The sequence below is a fragment of the Ipomoea nil genome, unplaced genomic scaffold (assembly GCF_001879475.1).
Source record: "Ipomoea nil cultivar Tokyo-kokei standard unplaced genomic scaffold, Asagao_1.1 scaffold1509, whole genome shotgun sequence".
NCBI lineage: Eukaryota > Viridiplantae > Streptophyta > Magnoliopsida > Solanales > Convolvulaceae > Ipomoea > Ipomoea nil.
In genome coordinates this window covers 2,923,053-2,943,547 of record NW_017617937.1, presented here as the reverse complement: position 1 = coordinate 2,943,547, position 20,495 = coordinate 2,923,053, and the positions used below count along the sequence as shown (strand labels likewise).

The 20,495-nt window shown below is 36.8% G+C and overlaps 4 protein-coding genes across 6 annotated transcripts in view; 2 read left to right on the top strand and 2 right to left on the bottom strand.

Annotated features, from left to right (window-relative positions):
• Positions 1-12,161, bottom strand: part of LOC109188936 (rust resistance kinase Lr10-like) — a 51,023-nt gene extending 38,862 nt beyond the window's left edge. For both annotated transcript variants that reach the window (XM_019339594.1, XM_019339595.1), the window contains exon 1: positions 12,086-12,161. In XM_019339594.1, coding sequence (XP_019195139.1) covers positions 12,086-12,107 — 22 coding nt within the window. In that variant the 5' untranslated portion in view covers positions 12,108-12,161. The remainder of the gene's footprint in view (positions 1-12,085) is intronic.
• The window catches only part of LOC109188934 (LEAF RUST 10 DISEASE-RESISTANCE LOCUS RECEPTOR-LIKE PROTEIN KINASE-like 2.1), a 28,253-nt gene continuing 10,650 nt past the window's right edge, over positions 2,893-20,495 (top strand). Inside the window, exons 1-2 of one of the 2 annotated variants that reach the window (XM_019339590.1) lie at positions 2,893-3,356; positions 8,565-8,571. In XM_019339590.1, the coding sequence (XP_019195135.1) occupies positions 2,975-3,356; positions 8,565-8,571 (389 nt within the window). In that variant the 5' untranslated portion in view covers positions 2,893-2,974. Of the gene's footprint in view, positions 3,357-7,627; positions 8,058-8,564; positions 8,572-20,495 lie in introns of those variants that run through there. The other variant, XM_019339591.1, reaches the window with a different exon arrangement.
• Positions 3,967-5,498, top strand: LOC109188942 (LEAF RUST 10 DISEASE-RESISTANCE LOCUS RECEPTOR-LIKE PROTEIN KINASE-like 2.5). Its single transcript, XM_019339599.1, has 2 exons — positions 3,967-4,119; positions 4,220-5,498. Exons 1-2 carry the CDS (start codon positions 4,107-4,109, stop codon positions 5,380-5,382), a joined length of 1,176 nt encoding a protein of 391 aa, XP_019195144.1. The 5' UTR covers positions 3,967-4,106; the 3' UTR covers positions 5,383-5,498.
• On the bottom strand, positions 10,042-12,122 carry LOC109188939 (rust resistance kinase Lr10-like). The gene is made up of 2 exons (XM_019339597.1): positions 11,396-12,122; positions 10,042-11,237 (listed from the first exon to the last, which is right to left on the bottom strand). The coding sequence occupies exons 1-2, from the start codon at positions 12,105-12,107 to the stop codon at positions 10,183-10,185; spliced, it is 1,767 nt and encodes a 588-aa protein (XP_019195142.1). The 5' UTR covers positions 12,108-12,122; the 3' UTR covers positions 10,042-10,182.

The following is a 20,495-nucleotide window of genomic DNA, read 5'->3' as shown; positions in this document are numbered from 1 at the left end:
AAGAAGCTGACATCAATATTTTCTGCTGCATTTTACACATCCACGCACATTAAGTACAAATCTCAAGCACACTAAGCACAACACTCACGCACATTGAGTACAAATCTCACGCACATTAATCCACCGCACATCTGCACGGGAACCTTTTAATATATATATATATATATATATATATATATATATATATATATATATATATATATATATATATATATATATATATATATATTTATTTATTTATGTTAAGTAGCTTAGTTAGTTGAATTTTTATTTTTATTTTTTTATGTTAAGAAAGCATATAGTCATAGGTTCAAATCTCATTAAAAACATTTTTCTTTTATCTTCAACAAACAATCCCTGAGTTGATGATCGTACCCCAAATCTTGCCACACAACTTACTAATCAAAATCACTTGATCTAATGGATTTGGATTTCACCTGTGTGTGGCCCCGCAGACGTAGGAGTGATTCTCTGAAGGTGCGTGAATATATTCTGGTTCAATATAATTTACTTTTCCTGCACTGTTTTTTTATTTATTCTGTTCCTAATACAGTACTAAATATAGATGGTTAATTCGTTTTAAAAATATTAGTAATACTATTATAAAATTTTGTTTAATAAAAAAATTTATATTCATATAAGTTTATTAATTTAATTAATAAAAATTAGAGATGTACATGCAAAAAAGAAATTAAGGTAACAACTATCCATTAACATACAAAATTTCAGCGGAAACTAACAAAGTCAAGGGGTGCTATGCCACATCTAGAACTTCTATCTAGATGCACAGGCTTAACTAACCGCATTTGAAGAAGTGAGATGACAATTACAGAAACCCGAAGATATTTGTAAAGTTGAAAGATATGTAAGAAGAGAAAAGGTTGCAAAAGATGCCTATATCAGAGCCTGATGCAATTATACATTTATACTACTAGTCAAAGACAAGAAGCTCATCCATGTAGATTGCTCATATTAAAATCAAGGACCTCAAGGAGCAAAACCAACATCTTAATGCTTACAATCAATACAATGTGCATAAAATTAAACATTAAACTCATATATTCTAAATAAATTGCATAACCCCAATCCCCTTAGTTGAGGATTTGTTCTCTGAGTTGGCCAATGCCAGGATTTTCACCAAACTAGATCTAAGGGCTGGATATCACCAAGTTAAGATGTTTAATTTATCTCTTTCATTCCTTCCCAAGATAAATATTTTTTTAGTCTACTTTTATAAATCATTTAATTAACAAATTCAATATTCTTTTAGTTACTTTTGATGAATCATTCAATTAATGTAATATACAAGTTTATATTAGACTTCAATAATGTTGAAAAAATCGCTAGGCGCCCTCTAGGCGTCTGGGGACCGCCCTAGGGCGCCTAGAACGCCTAGGCGGGCGCCTAGAACGCCTAGGCGGGCGCCTAGAGCGCCTGACCGGACGCCGATTAATCGGCGCCTAGGCGCGATTTTTGTAACAGTGGATTTCATTGTATTCGAATTAATTTAGAAAAACTTAAAGTTGATCTAACTAAAAAATTAATTTAAAACGTATTTATGAATATAGTATTATCCAAATTATTTTATCTAATTTATTATGTTTCATATGTTGTCATAAATATTTTCACATTGTCACCCCACTTAAGTATATATATTTTTGGCTTCGACTCTAATTATCGTGTAATATATCAAAAATATTCTATTGTAATTTATAATGTATTTTGTATTTTAACCTTACTGTTTGATATTTTGTTATTTAAACTTCGCCTCACGCACAAAATTTTCTAGCTCCGCCCCTGTGTGCGGGTACATGTTTGAGCATGATAGGGAAACGGGCCGTCTGTTCTGCAGCAAGCAATGTAAGTAATAGAAGAAGATCGAAGATGACCTGCATCTCCAAGGACGGACTCGTACGTTACGTTAGTGATGATCTTACAGCACATGACAGTATGTAGTTGCTTTGGTCATTCAATTGTTAATGTCGTCTACGTATAAGTCGGTAACGACGCTTAGAGTTTGGATCACTTTCTACACATAACACGCACATTATTTCAGTCCACATTCCACATGCAAATGGACTTCTATTCCGTCCACACCGTAACAATGGGTTCAATTCGTAACATCAACCGCGTGAACGTACGTAAAGATGATGATGATATTAGTTTTGGAATAACATGATAAAGAGATGTATTCCTTTTATATGTTACTTTGTCACGAATAAATAAAAAATCTTGATGGACCAAATTTTGTATCGCAGGATCGCCTGCTACAACGAAGCACTCATCTAAAGTGCAACTACAACGGAACACTCATCTAGATTGTAGCTACAACAGAAAACTTATTCGAAGCACATCTACAATGGAACACTCATTCAGAGCGCAGATACAACGGAACACCATCCAAAGCGTAGCTACAACGGAACACTCATCCAGAACAGCTACAACGGAACACCCATTCAGAGCGCAGTTACAATGGATCACTCATTCAGAGCGTGGTTATAATATGACACTCATGCGGTGTCATAATAAATGAAGTCAGACATAGAAATGTGCCTTCAACGTATCCATTTTAACCACAGAAAAAGGAACAAGTTGAGTCTTCCATAACAGATAGTTTGAAGAAGTATGTTTAATAAGGATAAAGTGATGGATGACTAGTAGGGTATTTAAGAATACAAAGAATCCAAATGATGTATATTTGATAATATTCTTAATAATATAGAGAGATGGAGAATGAATTCTAACGTGCCTTAGGAGTCCTAAAGTTATTTGGTTGAAATTTATTATGTGAAGTTTTTCAAAGATAATACATTTGTGAAAGTGGACTTTTCTTACCCACTAGTCCGGCCACTCAAAACAATTGACCGGATTAAAAGAACATCTTATATCTTATATAATTGGCAAATAACTAAATAAGCTTGAGCTAGCTTCTTCCTAAACCAAACCACCCCACCCCTATACTAGCCTCAACAAAATGGTGGCCTTCAGATCAAAATACCTTCTCATACCGTTCCTCATATCACTACTTGTCATCTCAGGCCTTGTCATATGCATATTTGTTATCCATTTCTCAAGCCATTCCAATACCACCCACTGCAATCCTTCTTCCTGCGGGAGCATCCACAATATTAGCTCCCCTTTTCGACTAAATACCCATCCAAAACATTGTGGCAATCCCGATTACGAGTTAACCTGTGAACAAAACCGAACAGTGTTAACTTTACATTATTCCCAGAAATACTATGTTCAGTCCATCAATTACCACAACTACACTATCCGTGTGGTTGATCCTGATGTACAAGAAACCAATAATATGTGCTCCTTTCCCCGATATGCTATAGCTCGGTACAGTTTTGCAACTCCGAAAAAGTACAGGTTTTTCAGATACCAGAGTGGTAATCCATATAGCATATCACGTGCCAAGAGGACAGAAGATTCCTGGGAAAAGTTGCCTCCAATTCCTTTTATTACTGTGCCAATTATTTTCTTGAGGTGTCCCTTCCCAATGAAGTCTTCCACTTTTGTAGAAATGACTAAAGAGTGTTGGAATAATAAAAGCAGTAGTGGTAGGAATAATACTGCTCCATTCTATCCTTCTGCAGGCCACGCTTATGCTAAGTTAGGCACTCTTAATGCATCGGATTTAAGAATTTCATGCAGGGTTGAGCTCATAACTATGACTTCCTGGCGAATTCAAGAAAATAATGTGTCTACTCAGATTAATATTAGTCTATTGGAAATCCATGATGCTTTGACTCATGGGTTTGAGCTATCCTGGTTCCAGGCTGTTTGTGATCAGCAGTGCTGGAGTAGAGAATGTGATCTTGATGACGCAACAAATGAGATTACCTGCTGGAACAACTACGGTAAGAATGATATGATAGATGACTTGTCTTGAGTCTTGACTAGATCACATGCATATATATATATATATATATAATTTATTGGAATATAATCATCTTAATTATTTGTCTTTAGTTTCCATTTTCTACTAGATCGATCATGTATGATTGCTAACTTGAGAAGTAAATTTTCCTCACTTCTACATCTTCGATCTCCATCTCTAACTCCATTCCCATCACAATATTATTGTAGGTTTTTTACGGATGGCTCTTGGGAGTAAGAACTCAATCTCTTCTCACAAACTGCTCTGTAAATATAACTACAGCACCACTCTTTTTAGTATAATTACTTTAATAAAATTTGTAATATTTTGCAGTTGTGGCCGGACTTGCGGGGATAATCACTGTATTAAAGATTATAATTGGAGTTCCATACGCAATTGTGTTTCTAATTATCAAATTCCGCAGAAGGCATTTATCAGTGTTCCATGCAATCGAGAATTTCCTCAGCGCTGAGAATAATCTGTTGCCCATCAGCTACTCTTACACACACATCAAGAATATGACCAAGGCCTTCAAGGAGAAGCTGGGAGAAGGGGGCTATGGTTCTGTTTACAAAGCCAAACTTCGAAGCGGCCGCGATGTTGCAGTGAAGATAATAAGCAAGCCCAAGTCTAACGGCCAAGATTTCATCAATGAAGTTGCTTCCATGGGAAGGATTCATCATGTCAACATTGTTCGACTCATTGGATATTGTGCACAGAATTCTAAGCGTGCTCTTGTTTACGATTTCATGTGTAATGGATCCCTTGACAAGTACATTAATCAGGGACCTGATGCAAGTTTGTTGAATTGGAAAAGAAAGTTTGAGATTGCTGTGGGTGTAGCTCGTGGGATTGATTACTTGCACCGAGGCTGTGACATTCAAATTCTACATTTTGACATCAAACCCCACAATATACTTCTAGATGAGAATTTCATTCCAAAAATCTCTGATTTTGGTCTCGCGAAACTATTTCCTACCAATAAAACCATTGTAATGCTTACGGCTGCCCGTGGAACAATTGGGTATGTGGCGCCAGAGTTGATCAACAGAAGCATTGGAGCCATTTCACACAAGGCCGATGTTTATAGCTTCGGAATGCTTTTGATGGAAATGCTAGGCCTAAGGAAAATCCCAATTACCGGACAAGATGAGTCGAGTCAATACTTCCCGTCTTGGATTTACAATGATATCAACAAGGGCAAGGCAATTGAGATGGGAGAATTAGATGAGGATGAGAAGAGAATTACAAAGAAGATGACCATAGTTGGGCTTTGGTGCATCCAAACCAGTCCAATTCCGAGGCCTTCAATGAGTAGAGTGGTTGAAATGCTTGAAGGAGATGTTGAGCTGCTGCAAATGCCAACTGATACCTTCCTTTCGGAGCCAATTATGGAAGTGGATCAAGAACAGACTTCCATGCCAGAATCATCAGAATCCATAGCATTTTTGCCCAATTCTTCTAATTCCAACAGCATAGGTATAATTGTGGATTAAAGGGGGTATGTAATGACTTTAGCGCGGTGTGTAATTAGATGGTCCCATTATTATCACTTTGCTGCTCTGTTCAACTTACTTACTACTACCTTAATTACATATTATGTTGACCTTATTGTAAGATATAATAAATTTTCAAAAATATGGTAATCATATATTACTACATGTGTTGTCCAATTCAAATTCAAAAATATGGTATCTATTTGCCAAATTATGAGAACTAAATCGTAATTATTTGAAATATTTTGGGTTTAACTTGTATTCCTTTTTTTTTTTTTGATGAACAACTTGTATTTTATTTGACTTCCCTTCACGCATCCTCCTAAAGAACGATATATCTGAATTGAAGATATCACTTATTGACTATTTCAGTCCACATGTGGGCTTTTCTTATCATCTGAATGATATTGAAGGAATTGTGTGCCTAATGAGGTTTTTGTATGGAAATTTTGGAAGTATGGAAGGAAACAAATTAGTAACATCAAACTCCCACTCCTACCACATTTTTTTTTATCATGTTTAAAAGTGTTTGAATTCTTTGTCCCTACTCATCATTATTATTTTTAGCTCCACCACTAAGTTTAGTTGTTAGGATATGAAAAAAAAAAAAAATTGATTGATTAAATTAGTAACATCAACTACCATACATGTCCAAACGATGAAATTCATTAAGGGTGTCTTTTGGGTCACACATGGGAATCGAAATCAGAATTAGTATCAAATACTTGGTAATGGTAATGGGTTGTAGTGAACGTATTTTGCCTGTTTAGTAGTAGGGTGGAATGTGAATGATTATCAATAATGCTGTTTGGTTAGGTATGATTCAATAATGAGAATAAAGATTTTAAAAATACAAGAACACAAAATCAAGACAATTGATACTAATATAAAGACATCCAAAACACCAATATAAACAAAAACAAAACAAAATAAAAAAACAACAACAATCTAAAAACACTAATCAAAGGAGATGAGAAGGAATAATGGAATGAAAGGGATGATACCCTTATTTTATTTGGGTATGAATTTTTTAATTAAGGGGTATATGAAATCCACAATATTATTCTAAAAACTTATCAACCAAACAATATCAATCACTTTAATACACATTCCTTAGAGTTAAACCTCTCAACCAAAGACACCCTAAATATGAAATATGAAGTGTGAATTGCCAAAGTTTTCAAAGGCAACGAGTGGACTTTTCTTATCGATCTAGGTCCATAAGCTAACTTAGATTTTTTTTTTTTTTTTTTAATCACAGCTAACCTAGAGTTTCGTTCCCAAAAAAAAAAAAAAAAAAAAAAAAAAGTTGATCTCTAATTTTGATTGTGCAAAACTATATTGAAAATTTGAAAGTATGGAAAGAAACAAATTAGTAACATTAACTGATTGTGAAACAATTCTTTTAGGATTAAATTTTGTATAGAATCGTCTCATATTAAATGCAGAATATTTTTTTAGTTAAATTGTAATAATTTTTTATGAACTCATAAAAAAGTATTACATTTTAACTAAAAAGTATTACACTCTCACGTGAGAAGACCTACTCTTATTTAGTACACAATGTAAGATTTTATGGATTCAATTAGTAACACACCAAACTTGCAAATTTTTAATAGAGTTAATTCTATTTTCGGTCCTAGATTTGTAAATTATATTCTACTTTTAGTCTTTTTTCTTTTTTTTTTTTTTCAAAACATTCCCTATTAGTCTTAGTTAGTATTATTGTGGCGTGATCATTTTTGTCCTTGGTCAACAAATCTATTTAAATGACATTAAATTTGATGGCATTTTAGTTTATTCATTTTTAAATGTTAATTTCTTTTTTTGATCATAAATTTATGTGTCATTCCACTACTCTTATGCTTAGATTGTGGAGGCTTTGTCAAGGCACAAATTGCAATTGAATAAGACAGGGGACTCTAGCTGAGAGTAAGAATTTTTTTTTTAAATAATAATAAATAAATAAAATATAGCGAGTTAACTCATTTTGTATTAAAAAGACTGGAATGTTTCGATATTTAACTGTCATTTAAACAGATTTGTTAACGGAAGACAAAAAAAAAAATTAATTATACCACAATAATAATAATAATAATAATAATAATATAACCATTTGGAGATGTTACGAAAAAAACCTAAAAGTAAATCTATGATAAAATAAAAAATAAAAAATAAAAAATTACCTCTTTTAATATTATTTTAGTTATTAATTAATACAAGGTAGTTTGAGTCCACAAGTGGACTTATCTATATGATATGAGCCTGTTCTACTGAAAGCATTTGGATTAGAAGATCGAGAATAATAAGCCTTCATCTTCCTCAACAAAATGTTGGCCATCATCAGATCAAAACAGCTTGTCATAGCATTCCTGATATGCCTACTTGTTATCCAATTCCCATATAGCCGCCAGTCCTGCAACCCGTCTTCCTGCGGGAGCATCCACAATATTAGCTACCCTTTTCGCCTAAATACCGATCCTCAAAATTGTGGCAATCCCGATTACGAGTTAACCTGTGAACAAAACCGAGCAGTGTTAACTTTAGAGTCCCAGAAATACTATGTCCAATCCATCAATTACAACAACTTCACTATCCGTGTGGTTGATCCTGGTGTACAACATAACAACATCTGCTCCTTTCCAAGATATGCTTTAGCTCGGTACAATTTTTCTGGATACTTGAAGCCATATGCCATCGCCCGGACATTGTATAGATGGGAAGACGTGCCTTTAATTACTGTGCCAATTATTTTCTTCAGCTGTCCTTTCCCAGTGAAGTCTTCTCCTTCTGCTACTTTTGTAGAAACAACAAAAGACTGTTCTAACAATAAAAGCAGTGGATTGTACCACTCATCTGGAGGCTACGCTTATGCTAAGGTGGGACCTCTTAATGCATCGGATTTAAGAATTTCATGCCAGGTTGAGCTGATAACAATGACTTCGTGGCGAATTCAAGAAAATGTAACAAGTCTTTTGGAAATCCATGATGCTTTGATGTATGGATTTGAGCTATACTGGTTCCAGGCTCTTTGTGATCACTGCTTGTTTGTACCGCTGTGTGGCCTTGACGAGACAAATGAGATTCGCTGCTGGAGCAACTACTACTCTGGTAAGAATTAATTGTAATTACTCTATTATTTTTCATGTCAATGGGGACTGGGGAGGGCATCACTTATATATATGAAAGGTAACTTATCTTCTGATCACATCTCTAATTTCATTCCCATGGCAATATTATTGTAGGTATGGGTGTAGTTATGAAAATAGCGATCATTGTTTGGGGTAAGAACTCAATCTCTTCTCGCGAGTTTACCAACTGCATGCTTTTAGTATAATTATGTCAATAAAAATTGTGGTATTTTGCAGGCCTGGTCATACTTTTGGGGATGTACTTTGGACCAAAGATTGTAATCGGAATTCCAAGTGTAATCGTTATTCTAATTATCAAAGTACGAACAAGGCACTTATCGGTGTTTGATGCAATCGAGAATTTCCTCAGCACCGATAGTAATCTCTCGCCCATTAGGTATTCTTACAGACACATTAAGAATATGACAAAGGGCTTCAAGGAGAAGTTGGGAGAAGGGGGCTATGGTACTGTTTACAAAGGCAAACTTCGAAGTGGCAGCGATGTTGCAGTGAAGATAATGAGCAAGCCCAAGTCCAACGGTCAAGATTTCATCAATGAAGTTGGTTCCATGGGAAGGATTCATCATGTCAATATTGTTCGACTTGTCGGATATTGTGCAGAAAATTCCAAGCATGCTCTTGTGTATGATTTCATGCCTAATGGATCCCTTGACAAGTATATTAACCAAGGAGCTTATGCAAGTTTATTGAATTGGCAAAGAAAGTTTGAGATTGTAGTGGGAGTAGCTCGTGGGATTGAATACTTACACCGAGGCTGTGACATCCAAATCCTGCATTTTGATATTAAACCACATAATATCCTCTTGGATGAGAACTTCATTCCAAAAATCTCTGATTTTGGCCTTGCAAAATTGTTTCCTACCGATAAAAGCATTGTCACATTGACTGCTGCTCGTGGAACAATTGGGTATGTGGCGCCAGAGTTGGTCAATAGAAGAATTGGAGCTATTTCTCATAAGGCTGATGTATATAGCTTTGGAATGCTACTCATGGAAATGCTAGGCTTAAATAGAACACCGGTTACTGAACAAGATGAGTCGAGTAAATACTTTCCATCTTGGATTTACAATGATATCAACAAGGGCAAGGCAATTGAGATGGGAGAAGAAGATGAGGATGAGAAGAGAATTACAAAGAAGATGACCATAGTTGGGCTTTGGTGCATCCAAATGAGTCCAATTCCGAGGCCTTCAATGAGTAGAGTGGTTGAAATGCTTGAAGGAGATGTTGAGCTGCTGCAAATGCCAACTGATACTTTCCTTTCGGAGCCAATTATGGAAGTGCATCAAGAACAGAGTTCCATGTCAGAATCATCTGAATCCATAGCATTTTTGCCCAATTCTGCTAGTTCCAACAGCATAGGTATAATTGTGGATTAAGGCGTATGTAATCACTCTGGCGCGGTGTGTAATTAGATGGTCCCATTATTATCACTTTGCTGTTCTGTTCAACTTACTACTACCTCAATTACATATTGTAAAATATATATAATAAAATTACATGTGTTTCCAAATCAAATTCGACGTAACTGTGTTAGTAATATTCTGTGTTAAACCAGATGGAATCCATTCAAATTGAGATTTTGGTCTTACAACTCATTCTTGTAAAAAAGAGGCAGAAGGACAAAGATCATTATTGTGGTGGTGATTCACATTTGAGAGCCTGCAAAAGGGCTAGAGGGCAGCACCAAGTCATCTCCCTCTCTTTCCAGCATTTGAACCACCACTTTCATTGATGGCCGATCCACAGGTTGCCACTGGATGCACCATAGAGCTATGATCGCTAGTTTTTTCGCGATTGCTTCATCATCATCCTCCTCGATACGGATTTGCAGCTCTCCTCCTCTGTTCAAGTGATTGTACACCCATTCTGGAAAACTACCCTCCTGCTGGCTAGTGTCAGTTCCCTCTTTAGCATTGAAATTCTTCGTTCCTCTAACCATTTCCAGAAGCAACATGCCAAAGCTATAAACGTCGGACTTGTGAGACACTTTGCCAAAATTCCTTGACACCACTTCTGGTGCAATGTAACCCATGGTTCCCCTGGCAGCCGTCATGGTGACAGCACTTTTCTCTTTGGAGCACAGTTTTGCGAGTCCAAAATCACAAATCTTGGGATTCATGTTGTGATCTAGCAGGATGTTGCTGGGTTTAATGTCGAAATGAAGGATTTGCTGGTCACAACCTTGATGAAGATACTCGATCCCTTTAGCTATACCAAGAGCTATTTCTTGAATCTTCTTCCAACTCATGGCTACATTCTTTGACTCTGTTGAAAATATGTATTTCTCCAGGGATTCATTTGGCAAGTACTCGTACACAAGTGCCCGTCTAAATCCATCAGCGCAATACCCTACAAAACGAACCACGTTAACATGGTAGATCTTCCCTATTATCCCAACTTCATTGATGAACTCCTCTCCATTCCCCTTGGAATCATTCAGCACTTTGACTGCAACAAGAATTTCACTGGAAACCTTCCCTTTGTACACAGTTCCGTAACCTCCTTCTCCCAGTCTTTCACTCAACTGATTGGTGATTTTCTTGATATCAGCAAAGCTATATCTTGTTGGCCTCACAGCTTTGTAATCTTCCAAAAATTTCTCAACTCTTTTCTGGTTCTCTTTATGCATTTTGCCTCTGGTGTAAAACTGGTAGGCGCCAAAGGTGACAATTGCCACCAGAAAGAATCCTAAAATGGAACCTGCATATATAGGTTTCAGACAACAAAATCAGAATGGCATATTACTTCTAGTCCCAAGAAATCAGAAGCCACCCGTACAGATAGCTCAGTTGATTCCTGGTGGCAAATTGTAGGTAAGGACACATGATCTTATAAATAAATTATGATTAGAGCATTACCTGCAATAATTGGGTTTTTGAATCCTGTCTTATTGGGTCTGTTAAGGCATTGAACTTCTGCTGCTAGGGTGTTGTTTAAGCTACAAATATAGCCCAGTGTCTCACAATGTGAACAGGATGGTCTTGACCAATTAAGTTGAAGAGTACTCATACTAAGAGTTTCCCTCTGAAAGGGCACTGTAGTTTCATGGAATTTTATGCAAGATGGGGAAGGGAAATAATCGATGGACTCAAAAGAATAAAAGGCGTGTACTTGGTGACCAGGAACACCAAGACACGAAATGATCTGATCATAGAAATTCTCAGGATACTTTGATGCATCATCAGAACAGTTGAACAGGGAGTACTCAAAAAACATTGGGGCGGGGTTGGAATACTGGAATGGAGTTTGAGATAAATTAAGGTTTAATAGCATCTTGCCGGAAACACAGGCATGAGGATCAGACAGGAAGATGTGTTGGGAAACGTAGTCAATCCGATCAACGTGTAATTGCACTGCATGCGGGAGCTCCATCACAGTGTTGCCATTGTTGTCACATGATAACTCGAATCCGGGATACCCACAGTGCTGCGCATGCTCGTGTTTGAGCTTGAAAGGGAAACGGATTCTCGGGCCGCCTTTTCTGCACCTGCTCTCCTCGCAATCCTCAATCCCCAGAACAAGGAATGGAAGTAGTAGTACAATGATGAAGATGAAGAAGAAGTTTGCCATCTCTGAGCAATACTCACATCACTCGCTATGGTCCTTCATTATTACAATGGCTGCCGCCCGCGCATAAGTGCCAAAGTGTTCAAAGTCAACGCGTATGGACATCAAATTTTAAGTATATCCAAGCCAGAACAGGTAACGGTTGTCTTCTAACTCTTTCACTGCTTCATCTATTGGGATCCAAGAATGAATATCATAAGCAATTTTCAATAAATTATTGATTTCAGATGTCTGCTGATTCTGGGCTTAGCTAAAATGAAAGGTTTTGTGTGTGTTTGTGTGTGTTTTTTTTTTTTTGTTTGTTTTTAATAATCATGAGTGTTCATGTTGTTAGATATGAGGCTTGCATTTCTTGCCACAACAAGATAGAAACTGTTACATCTCAATGTTTCTATACTAATTGTAGTCCTTGAGAAAGCAGAATATTGGAATAAATTATACTGGTTTTCCAAATGTTGGCATTTATATTTCCATGTTGTCATCCTAAATTGATTCCTTATTGTTAATATAAATGTTAAAAGAAGATAAGTGTAAGAACTCTTTCCTTCAATCCCTCCCTCCATTTCCTCTTCCTTTGTTCTTTATTTTTATTTGATATGTTTGCTTGGGTTAGTAGTCCTGTTACATACAAGCTACAATTGATTCAATTATTAGTATGTAATGTAATGAAATCTGACTTTTCTTTATGTCAAAAGCAAGAAGTTTTAATCATGTAAAAGATTTTTTTTTCCTACTCAATATTTATGCCTCTTTTCCTCCCCCTCACCCTAATTATAACAGTTTCTTTGCCCCTGATTACTTTGACTTTCTGTGATTTTGTAGTGAGACTCAGTGCTGCATTGCTCTCCTTGATGATTCAGTTAGCAAACTTCTTCCTTGCCTGGAGATGGACAAGATGGAAGTCATTTTATAAGGGAAGTACAAGATGGAGTAAAATTTGCAGGTTTTCTGAGAAGAAATTTATGTGGAGGTAGGAATGGGATTTTACTAATTTGTAGTCGCGGATAAAAAATGACGTATATTTCCAAATGCAAAATAAAATTAAAAGATTAATTTATCATTGTGAAGCTCCATTTAATGGTACACCATATATTTAATGATATAGTACTTCACATCGTAAGTACTAAGACATCTCAATCAATGAATTGGAGATTGCAAGTCTCTTAATCATGCAGTATAACTTCAGCTTCACATCCCCGTGTTGATGTGGTTGCAATTTAGTATTGTTATGTTATATTTCTCATGATTATCTTTTGAAATTTAAGAAACCATTGATTTAATTCTTGCTTGCTACAATAGTAGTTGAATCCTATGATTGAAAGAGATTTTGATTTAACTGTTTGTACAGTAGCAAATTGTAATAAAGACAACTCTATGTTTGTCAGGCAATTGGCTATAAGGATTTGATGTTGGTGTGTAATGTATCCGATGCTGAGGATGAAATCGAGTTTGAAGTCGACTCTAGGCATTAGAAATAGTCAGAACCAACCTGCCTAGAACTTGTAAGATGTTTTTGAAGCTTTGAGCTCTTTCTTTTTATTATATAATTGACAATAAGTTGAATAAACTGGAGTAAATATGTCATTAAACTATTGTATTAAATTTGTAGTTGCTTATTTGAGGATAATTTGTATTAAATTTTACAGCAACGAAATGTTTTTTTTTCTTTTTACTTAAATAATTTCCGGTGGTAGGAAAGTGCCACACTATAATAATAATTAATGGGTGAATGTTTCCGACCACGGGTGGTCGGAAATGTAGAATTTGGCCAATTGTTGTGCGGGTCGTTTTTTCCCGACCATTTTATAAACGTGGTCGCTATTTCCGACCACTTTATCGAGTGGTCGGAATTAGCGACGAGGGTTTATCGAGTGGTCGGAATTAGAAACAGTGTTTTCGACCGGATTTAGGCTATTTCCGACCACTTTTGGGTGGTCGGAAATCTGTTAATCTCCAGTCGTGGTTCTTTGGAAACTGCTATCTCTAAGTCCTCCATAAGTTAATCCCATAGAGTTCCGACACTTCCATGCATACATGGGTTCATGGCTACCTCTTGAATATTAACCACTCCCATATAGTTGACCCTGTAATCATTCCAAGGCCATAATATGTTGGGGTAGTTGTTCTAGGGCTATAATATGTTGGGGCAGTAGTTCTGACTTCTGAGGCACTGGTGCCATGTGCCAAAGGTCGTCTGCCAGGGAAGTATACCCCGTATTAGTTCCAACATAGATATTATTTATTAGTCGATCTTCACCTCCATCCGATGGTCTTATGACCAACGGAATATATCTCTAACATTGGTGCTGGCAGTGCTGGCGCCACTATTGTCATTGTTACCATCACTGCCACTGTCATTGTTGGCATCGCTGCACTATCATTGTTACCGTCGTTGGCACTGTCATCATCGCCGTCATTATCGCTTATCTTTCCATTTTCTGCCGCCAACATGGCAACTAATAGTATGTAGATAAATCCTGCAGAATAACATGATAAAAATTAACATAACATATTGGAAACAATTATGTTGCCTCTCACTTTTCGAATGCATTGAAAACAAATAAGATTGAAATGATTACGTGATCCAAACTCTTCCTCCAAGTAAATTCTAACAAAGACTACACTGCACAAGTTGATGATACCATGAATTTTTTTTCATGAACATTTTTTCTCTGATATATATATATCGCTCTGATACCATAAATTTCTTTTCTCTGATATCACATAATGCACGAACCACGCATGGACGACGCACGCATGATACACACACCACAAAGTGTTTGAGATGGAAATACTTAGTAATTAACATTTTTTATCTTATTTGTTTACCTAATTGTTTTCAAATGTTAATGCTATCCAATGTTATTCTGCAGAATTTATCTACATATTGCTAGCTATCACGTTTGCTGCAGATACAGAAAGTGAACAAATTGAAAGCAGTAATAGCAGCTAATGGAATTTGCGATGTTACCATTGATTTTGATATGTTACCATTGATTCCCAATTCTATCACCTAATGGAATTTGCGATGCACGCCTATAATGAGACCGATCCAGATGTGATAACAAGTGCTACAGATACTCCACATGATGTTTATATAGAGATAGGAGGAGATAAAATATTTCTTGCCAATTTTTTCGATGCTGATCAAATTGAACTAAAATGGTTGGATTTTTTGTTTGAGTGGCAGCAATTTAAGAATAGACTTCAGTCTATTAGTATTGAAGAAGCAATTGGGCAGCGTTGAGTGGTATGATTACTGGTTTGTGATTTTTTTTCCTTTTTCTTAATTATTTTTTTAATCATTTTTTTTCAATAGGATGATCTGATATTAGAAAGGTGATGTGATTTGAAGAATATTGTTTTTCGAAGACCATTATGTTTTGTACTATTAGTATAGCTATTATTTCCATATTATTATTTGTATAGTCTATGGTTGTATTTATGTGGTAATAGAATAGTCTACAGTAGTTATAGTTAGATGCTATTACTCAGGCATAGGATAGTCTTTGTTATAGGATATAACTCTGTATTTCCTATTATTCAGTTAATGATCAATTTACCTTCTCTAATCTGGTATCAGAGCCAGACCAAAGGTCATGGGTTCAAATCCCAGCGCCACCCATAAGCGACTACGGTCCACGTGTTTCTTGGAACCCACCGCACACGTGAGGGGGCGTGTTGAGCATATAACCATTAACGTGCAACATGCTTCAATTTGGTATCAGAGCCAGACCAAAGGTCATGGTTGAGCATATAGCCGAATCTCAGCGCCACAGCACACGTGAGGGGGCGTGTTGAGCATATAGCCATTAATGTGTAACATGCTTCAATTTGGTATCAGAGCCAGACCAAAGGTCATTGTTGAGCATATAGCCGAATCTCAGCGCCACCTATAAGCGACTACGGTCCACGTGTTGCTTGGAACCCACCGCACACGTGAGGGTATCAGAGCCAGACCAAAGGTCATGGTTGAACATATAGCCGAATCTCAGCGCCACCCATAAGAGACTACGGTCCACTTGTTGCTTGGAACCCACCGCACACGTGAGGGGGCGTGTTGAGCATATAGCCGAATCTCAGCGCCACCCATAAGCGACTACGGTCCACGTCTTGCTTGGAACCCACCGCACACGTTAGCTTAGGCTTTTAGTTGAGATGGAGCTCAAGTCGCTAGCAGCATCTCTCACCGCGTCCGGAAATCCTGTGACTCTTTCTCACCTCTCGGATTTTTTGCAGGCCCACGAGTTCATCCTCGTGGATGATTACCCGACGGCGGATGGAACGGCGTCGCACACGGCCTTGTATACTTCTCCGGGTCGTGGCCAGAATCGTGGTGGCGGACGGTATGGGCAGTCTTGCATTCAAAATCTTGCATTCAAGACTCACGTGCTTTTTCAATTTGTGTTACCTTGATGACGTGAAACATGAGGTTAAATGCAACGTTACGTATTAAGCATGAAAATTTTGGCTACCTCTACTAATGCCCACAACATTCGTATAATTGTGGATTAAAGTGTCTATACATCTCCTTCTATATTATCAAAATCAATTACAAATATTCCCTCTCCCAAATGCTCCGCGCTTACCTGCAAAAATAGTTCAATTAATCCCATTTGAGAGAGTCACATCAGGCCACTAGACAAGACCACAAGATCATTAGCGATGGGTCAAAATTACCCCTTCCTTTTTAACCAAAAATTAATGCCTAACAACAACAATGGACATTTTTGACTTTATACTATTTATTCCCTTTCAATTCTCATGTATACCAAACATTGGAATTGAAATTTCCAGTAATTCTATTCCTGTAAACCAAACACTCGAATTTAAATTTTCACTTTATTTCCAGTAATTCATCTCCTATGAAATTGCAATTCCTTTCTCATGTAAGTCCCCCTCTCCAACCAAACGCCTTATTAGTGGAGTAAAAATTGGGAGAGAGATTTTTGGAGTCAAGTAGTATTTTTGTTGTTGAAATTAAATTAAATTAGAATTAATTGGTCCAATTAGTAACATCAATTGCATGTGAAAGTAGACTTTTTTTCTACCCAAAAAAAAAAAAAAAGTAGACTTTTCTTACGGAGTATTCTTTTAGTCATCAATGTAGTGCAAAGTAAACGATGAAATTCATTAATTATTACGTATGAATTGAAGTAGGAAGTGGCAAAGTTTTCCGAGGCAAAAACTGGACTTTTCTTATCGATTTCAGTCAACTGACAATAATAGGATTGATTAAAAGAGCATCTTATTATCTTTTCTGGGAAAATAACCAAGTAGTAAGCCTCCTTCTTCAGATCAGTTCTTCTTCCTAAACCAAACCACCCCTCGCCTCAACAAAATGCTTGCCTTCATCAGATCAAAATACCTAATTCTCATATGCATACTCCATTATTTCTCATTGCTTTCCAACAGCCAGCAGTACTGCAACCCTTCTTCCTGCGGGACCATACACAATATTAGCTTCCCTTTTCGACTAAATACTGATCCACAACATTGTGGCAATCCCGATTACCAGTTAACCTGTGAAGAAAACCGAACATTGTTAACTTTAAAGTCCCAGAAATACTATGTGTTATAATAATATTATTATTATAATTATTAAACCAAGCAAGTAATTAATAATTAGTTAATTTGTTGAAAATAATGAAAGTAATGGGTGTGGGTCATGCATTGTATGTGAAGAGTGGCCTAAATTATAGCATTAGTACATGGAGCATTAGCTTCCTGATTAGTAGCTTTCATTTAGTATAAATATGTGGTTTGTATTCATTTGTCAATCATCCCTTCAAATAACATTATTCATTCCTCTCTCTTCTCTCTCAATATATAAATATAATATATTGATATATTATATTTAATATATATTATAGATATATTATATTATATTTAATATACATTATATTAAATATATTATATTTAATATATCTAACATTTGGTATCAAAGCCAGTCAACCTTTCAACCCCGAAATATTTTCCGTAGTGAAATATGGCAACAAATTTCAATATTGTATGGTCGGGTCCCAAATTGGACGGGAACCTCGATTACAATTATTGGCAAATTATGATGTCCACACATTTGCAAGCTCAAAATCTTTGGAGCTTTGTTGATCCCGGTCTACCCGAAGGAGCTAATGCAGGCGCTATACGGCGAGATAAATTGGCCTTGGGTCAGATTCACCAAGGTGTTCATTATTCCATTTTTGGGCAATTAGCTCGTGCTCAAACAGCAAAACAAGCTTGGGACATCTTAAAGGTGTCACACAAAGGAGTCGATCGGGCGCAGAAGTCTAAGTTGCAGTCGTTGAGAAGGTTGTACGATAATTGTGAGATGACCTCTACAGAAACAGTAGATGCGTATTTCACTCGTCTTATTGATATGGTGAATAAGATGAGACTATATGGAGATACGATTGAAGATGGTGCAGTGGTTGAAAAAGTTCTTCGAACTATGCCGATGAAGTATGACCATGTGGTGGCTTCAATAACAGAGTCACACAAAACCGAGCTCTTATCAATTGCAGAGCTGAAAGGTATGGTAGAAAGTCATATTGACAGGATTGCGTCAAAATCGGAACCACTAGCAGAAGAAGCTTTGAAGAGTCAAGTCACCCTTAATGTGACTGGCACTAATCAAAGAGGTGGAGGATCTGGTAGAGGTCGTGGAAGAGGAAGAGGAGGTTCTAGTGGAAGAGGTCGTGGTAACTTCAACCAAGGAGGAGGACGTGGTAACTCCAACCAAGGAAGAGGTAGAGGTAATACCAAACAAGGTAAATTTCCATTTCATTGCTACAATTGTGGCAAGTATGGGCACAAGATTGCAGATTGTTGGTATAATGAGGACAACAATCGTGGAAATCAAGCAAACATTGCTGAAAAGTCTGGTGAGAGTTCTGAAACTTTACTTTTGGCCAGCGATAGTTTTTCTACAGATAAGAACATATGGTTCTTGGATACTGGGTGTAGTAACCATATGTGTGGGAAGAAAGAATTGTTTTCCGAACTAGATGAATCAGTCCGGTCTGAAGTAACGTTTGGCAATAAGTCAAAGGTGCCAATTTTGGGAAAAGGTAAAATCTCTATTCAGTTGAAGGATGGTACTCACAATTTTATATCCGATGTGTTCTATGTTCCTGAACTACACCAAAATTTGTTGAGTATGGGTCAGTTGTCAGAAAAATGATATAAGATACATATTGCTCAGGGGTGTTGTACCATTGCAGATGCTAAAGGAGTTTTGATTGCAAAGGTAAATATGTCCCAAAATCGACTATTTCCTTTGAAAATTAAGCATACTCTCCTTGCTTGCTTTAATTCTGAAGTTTGTGATGATAATTGGTTATGGCATATGCGGTTTGGGCATTTTCATTTTTCTGGGTTAAACTATCTTGCGAGAAAGGAACTTGTTTCTGATTTACCTGTTGTGAATGTCCCTAATCGTATCTGTGAGATTTGTGTGATTGGGAAGAAGCATAGAGATCCCTTTCCCGTGGGCAAGTCAAGGAGAGCCACAAAACAGTTGGAGATTGTTCACTCAGACCTGTGTTCGTTGGAGGTTCCCTCATATGGAGGTTGTAAGTACTTTATTACTTTCATTGATGATTTCAGTAGGAAAACATGGGTTTACTTTCTGAAGCAAAAGTCTGAAGCATGTGATGTTTTCAAACAATTTAAGGCTTTTGTTGAAAAGCAAAGTGGTTATGAAGTTAAAATCTTGAGAACTGATAGAGGTACAGAATATATTGCTTGTGATAATTTTCTGAAAGAAAAGGGTATTCAGCACCAAATGACAGCTAGATACACTCCACAACAAAATGGAGTGGCTGAGAGGAAGAATAGGTCTATCATGGATATGGTAAGGTGCATGTTGAAATCCAAGGATCTGCCTAAACCTTTTTGGGCAGAAGCTGTTGCTTGTGCTGTCTATGTGTTGAATAGGTGTCCAACTAAGAGTGTCCGTGATAAGACGCCCGAAGAAGCTTGGAGTGGGAGAAAACCCTCTATCAAGTATCTCAAGGTTTTTGGATGTTTGGCATATGCCCACGTGCCGGATCCATTGAGAAAGAAGTTGGATGATAAAGGTGAGAAGTGCATATTCATTGGTTATAGTGACGCTTCAAAGGCTTATAAACTGTACAATCCTGAAACTAAAAAGGTTGTTATAAGTCGTGATGTCACTTTTGATGAATATGGTGCCTGGGATTGGTTAGCTAAAGATGAAAGTTCAATTGTTATTCCTGCTGTTGAAAATATTGTTGAAGAGCAACCGATTCCAGATAATATCCAGTCTCCTTCACAGCCAGAGTCGTCAGTTCGACGATCTCAGCGCGAGCGCCACTTACCAGCTCGCTTGCAAGATTATGTTTTGGGTCATGATAATGACCTGTCTGA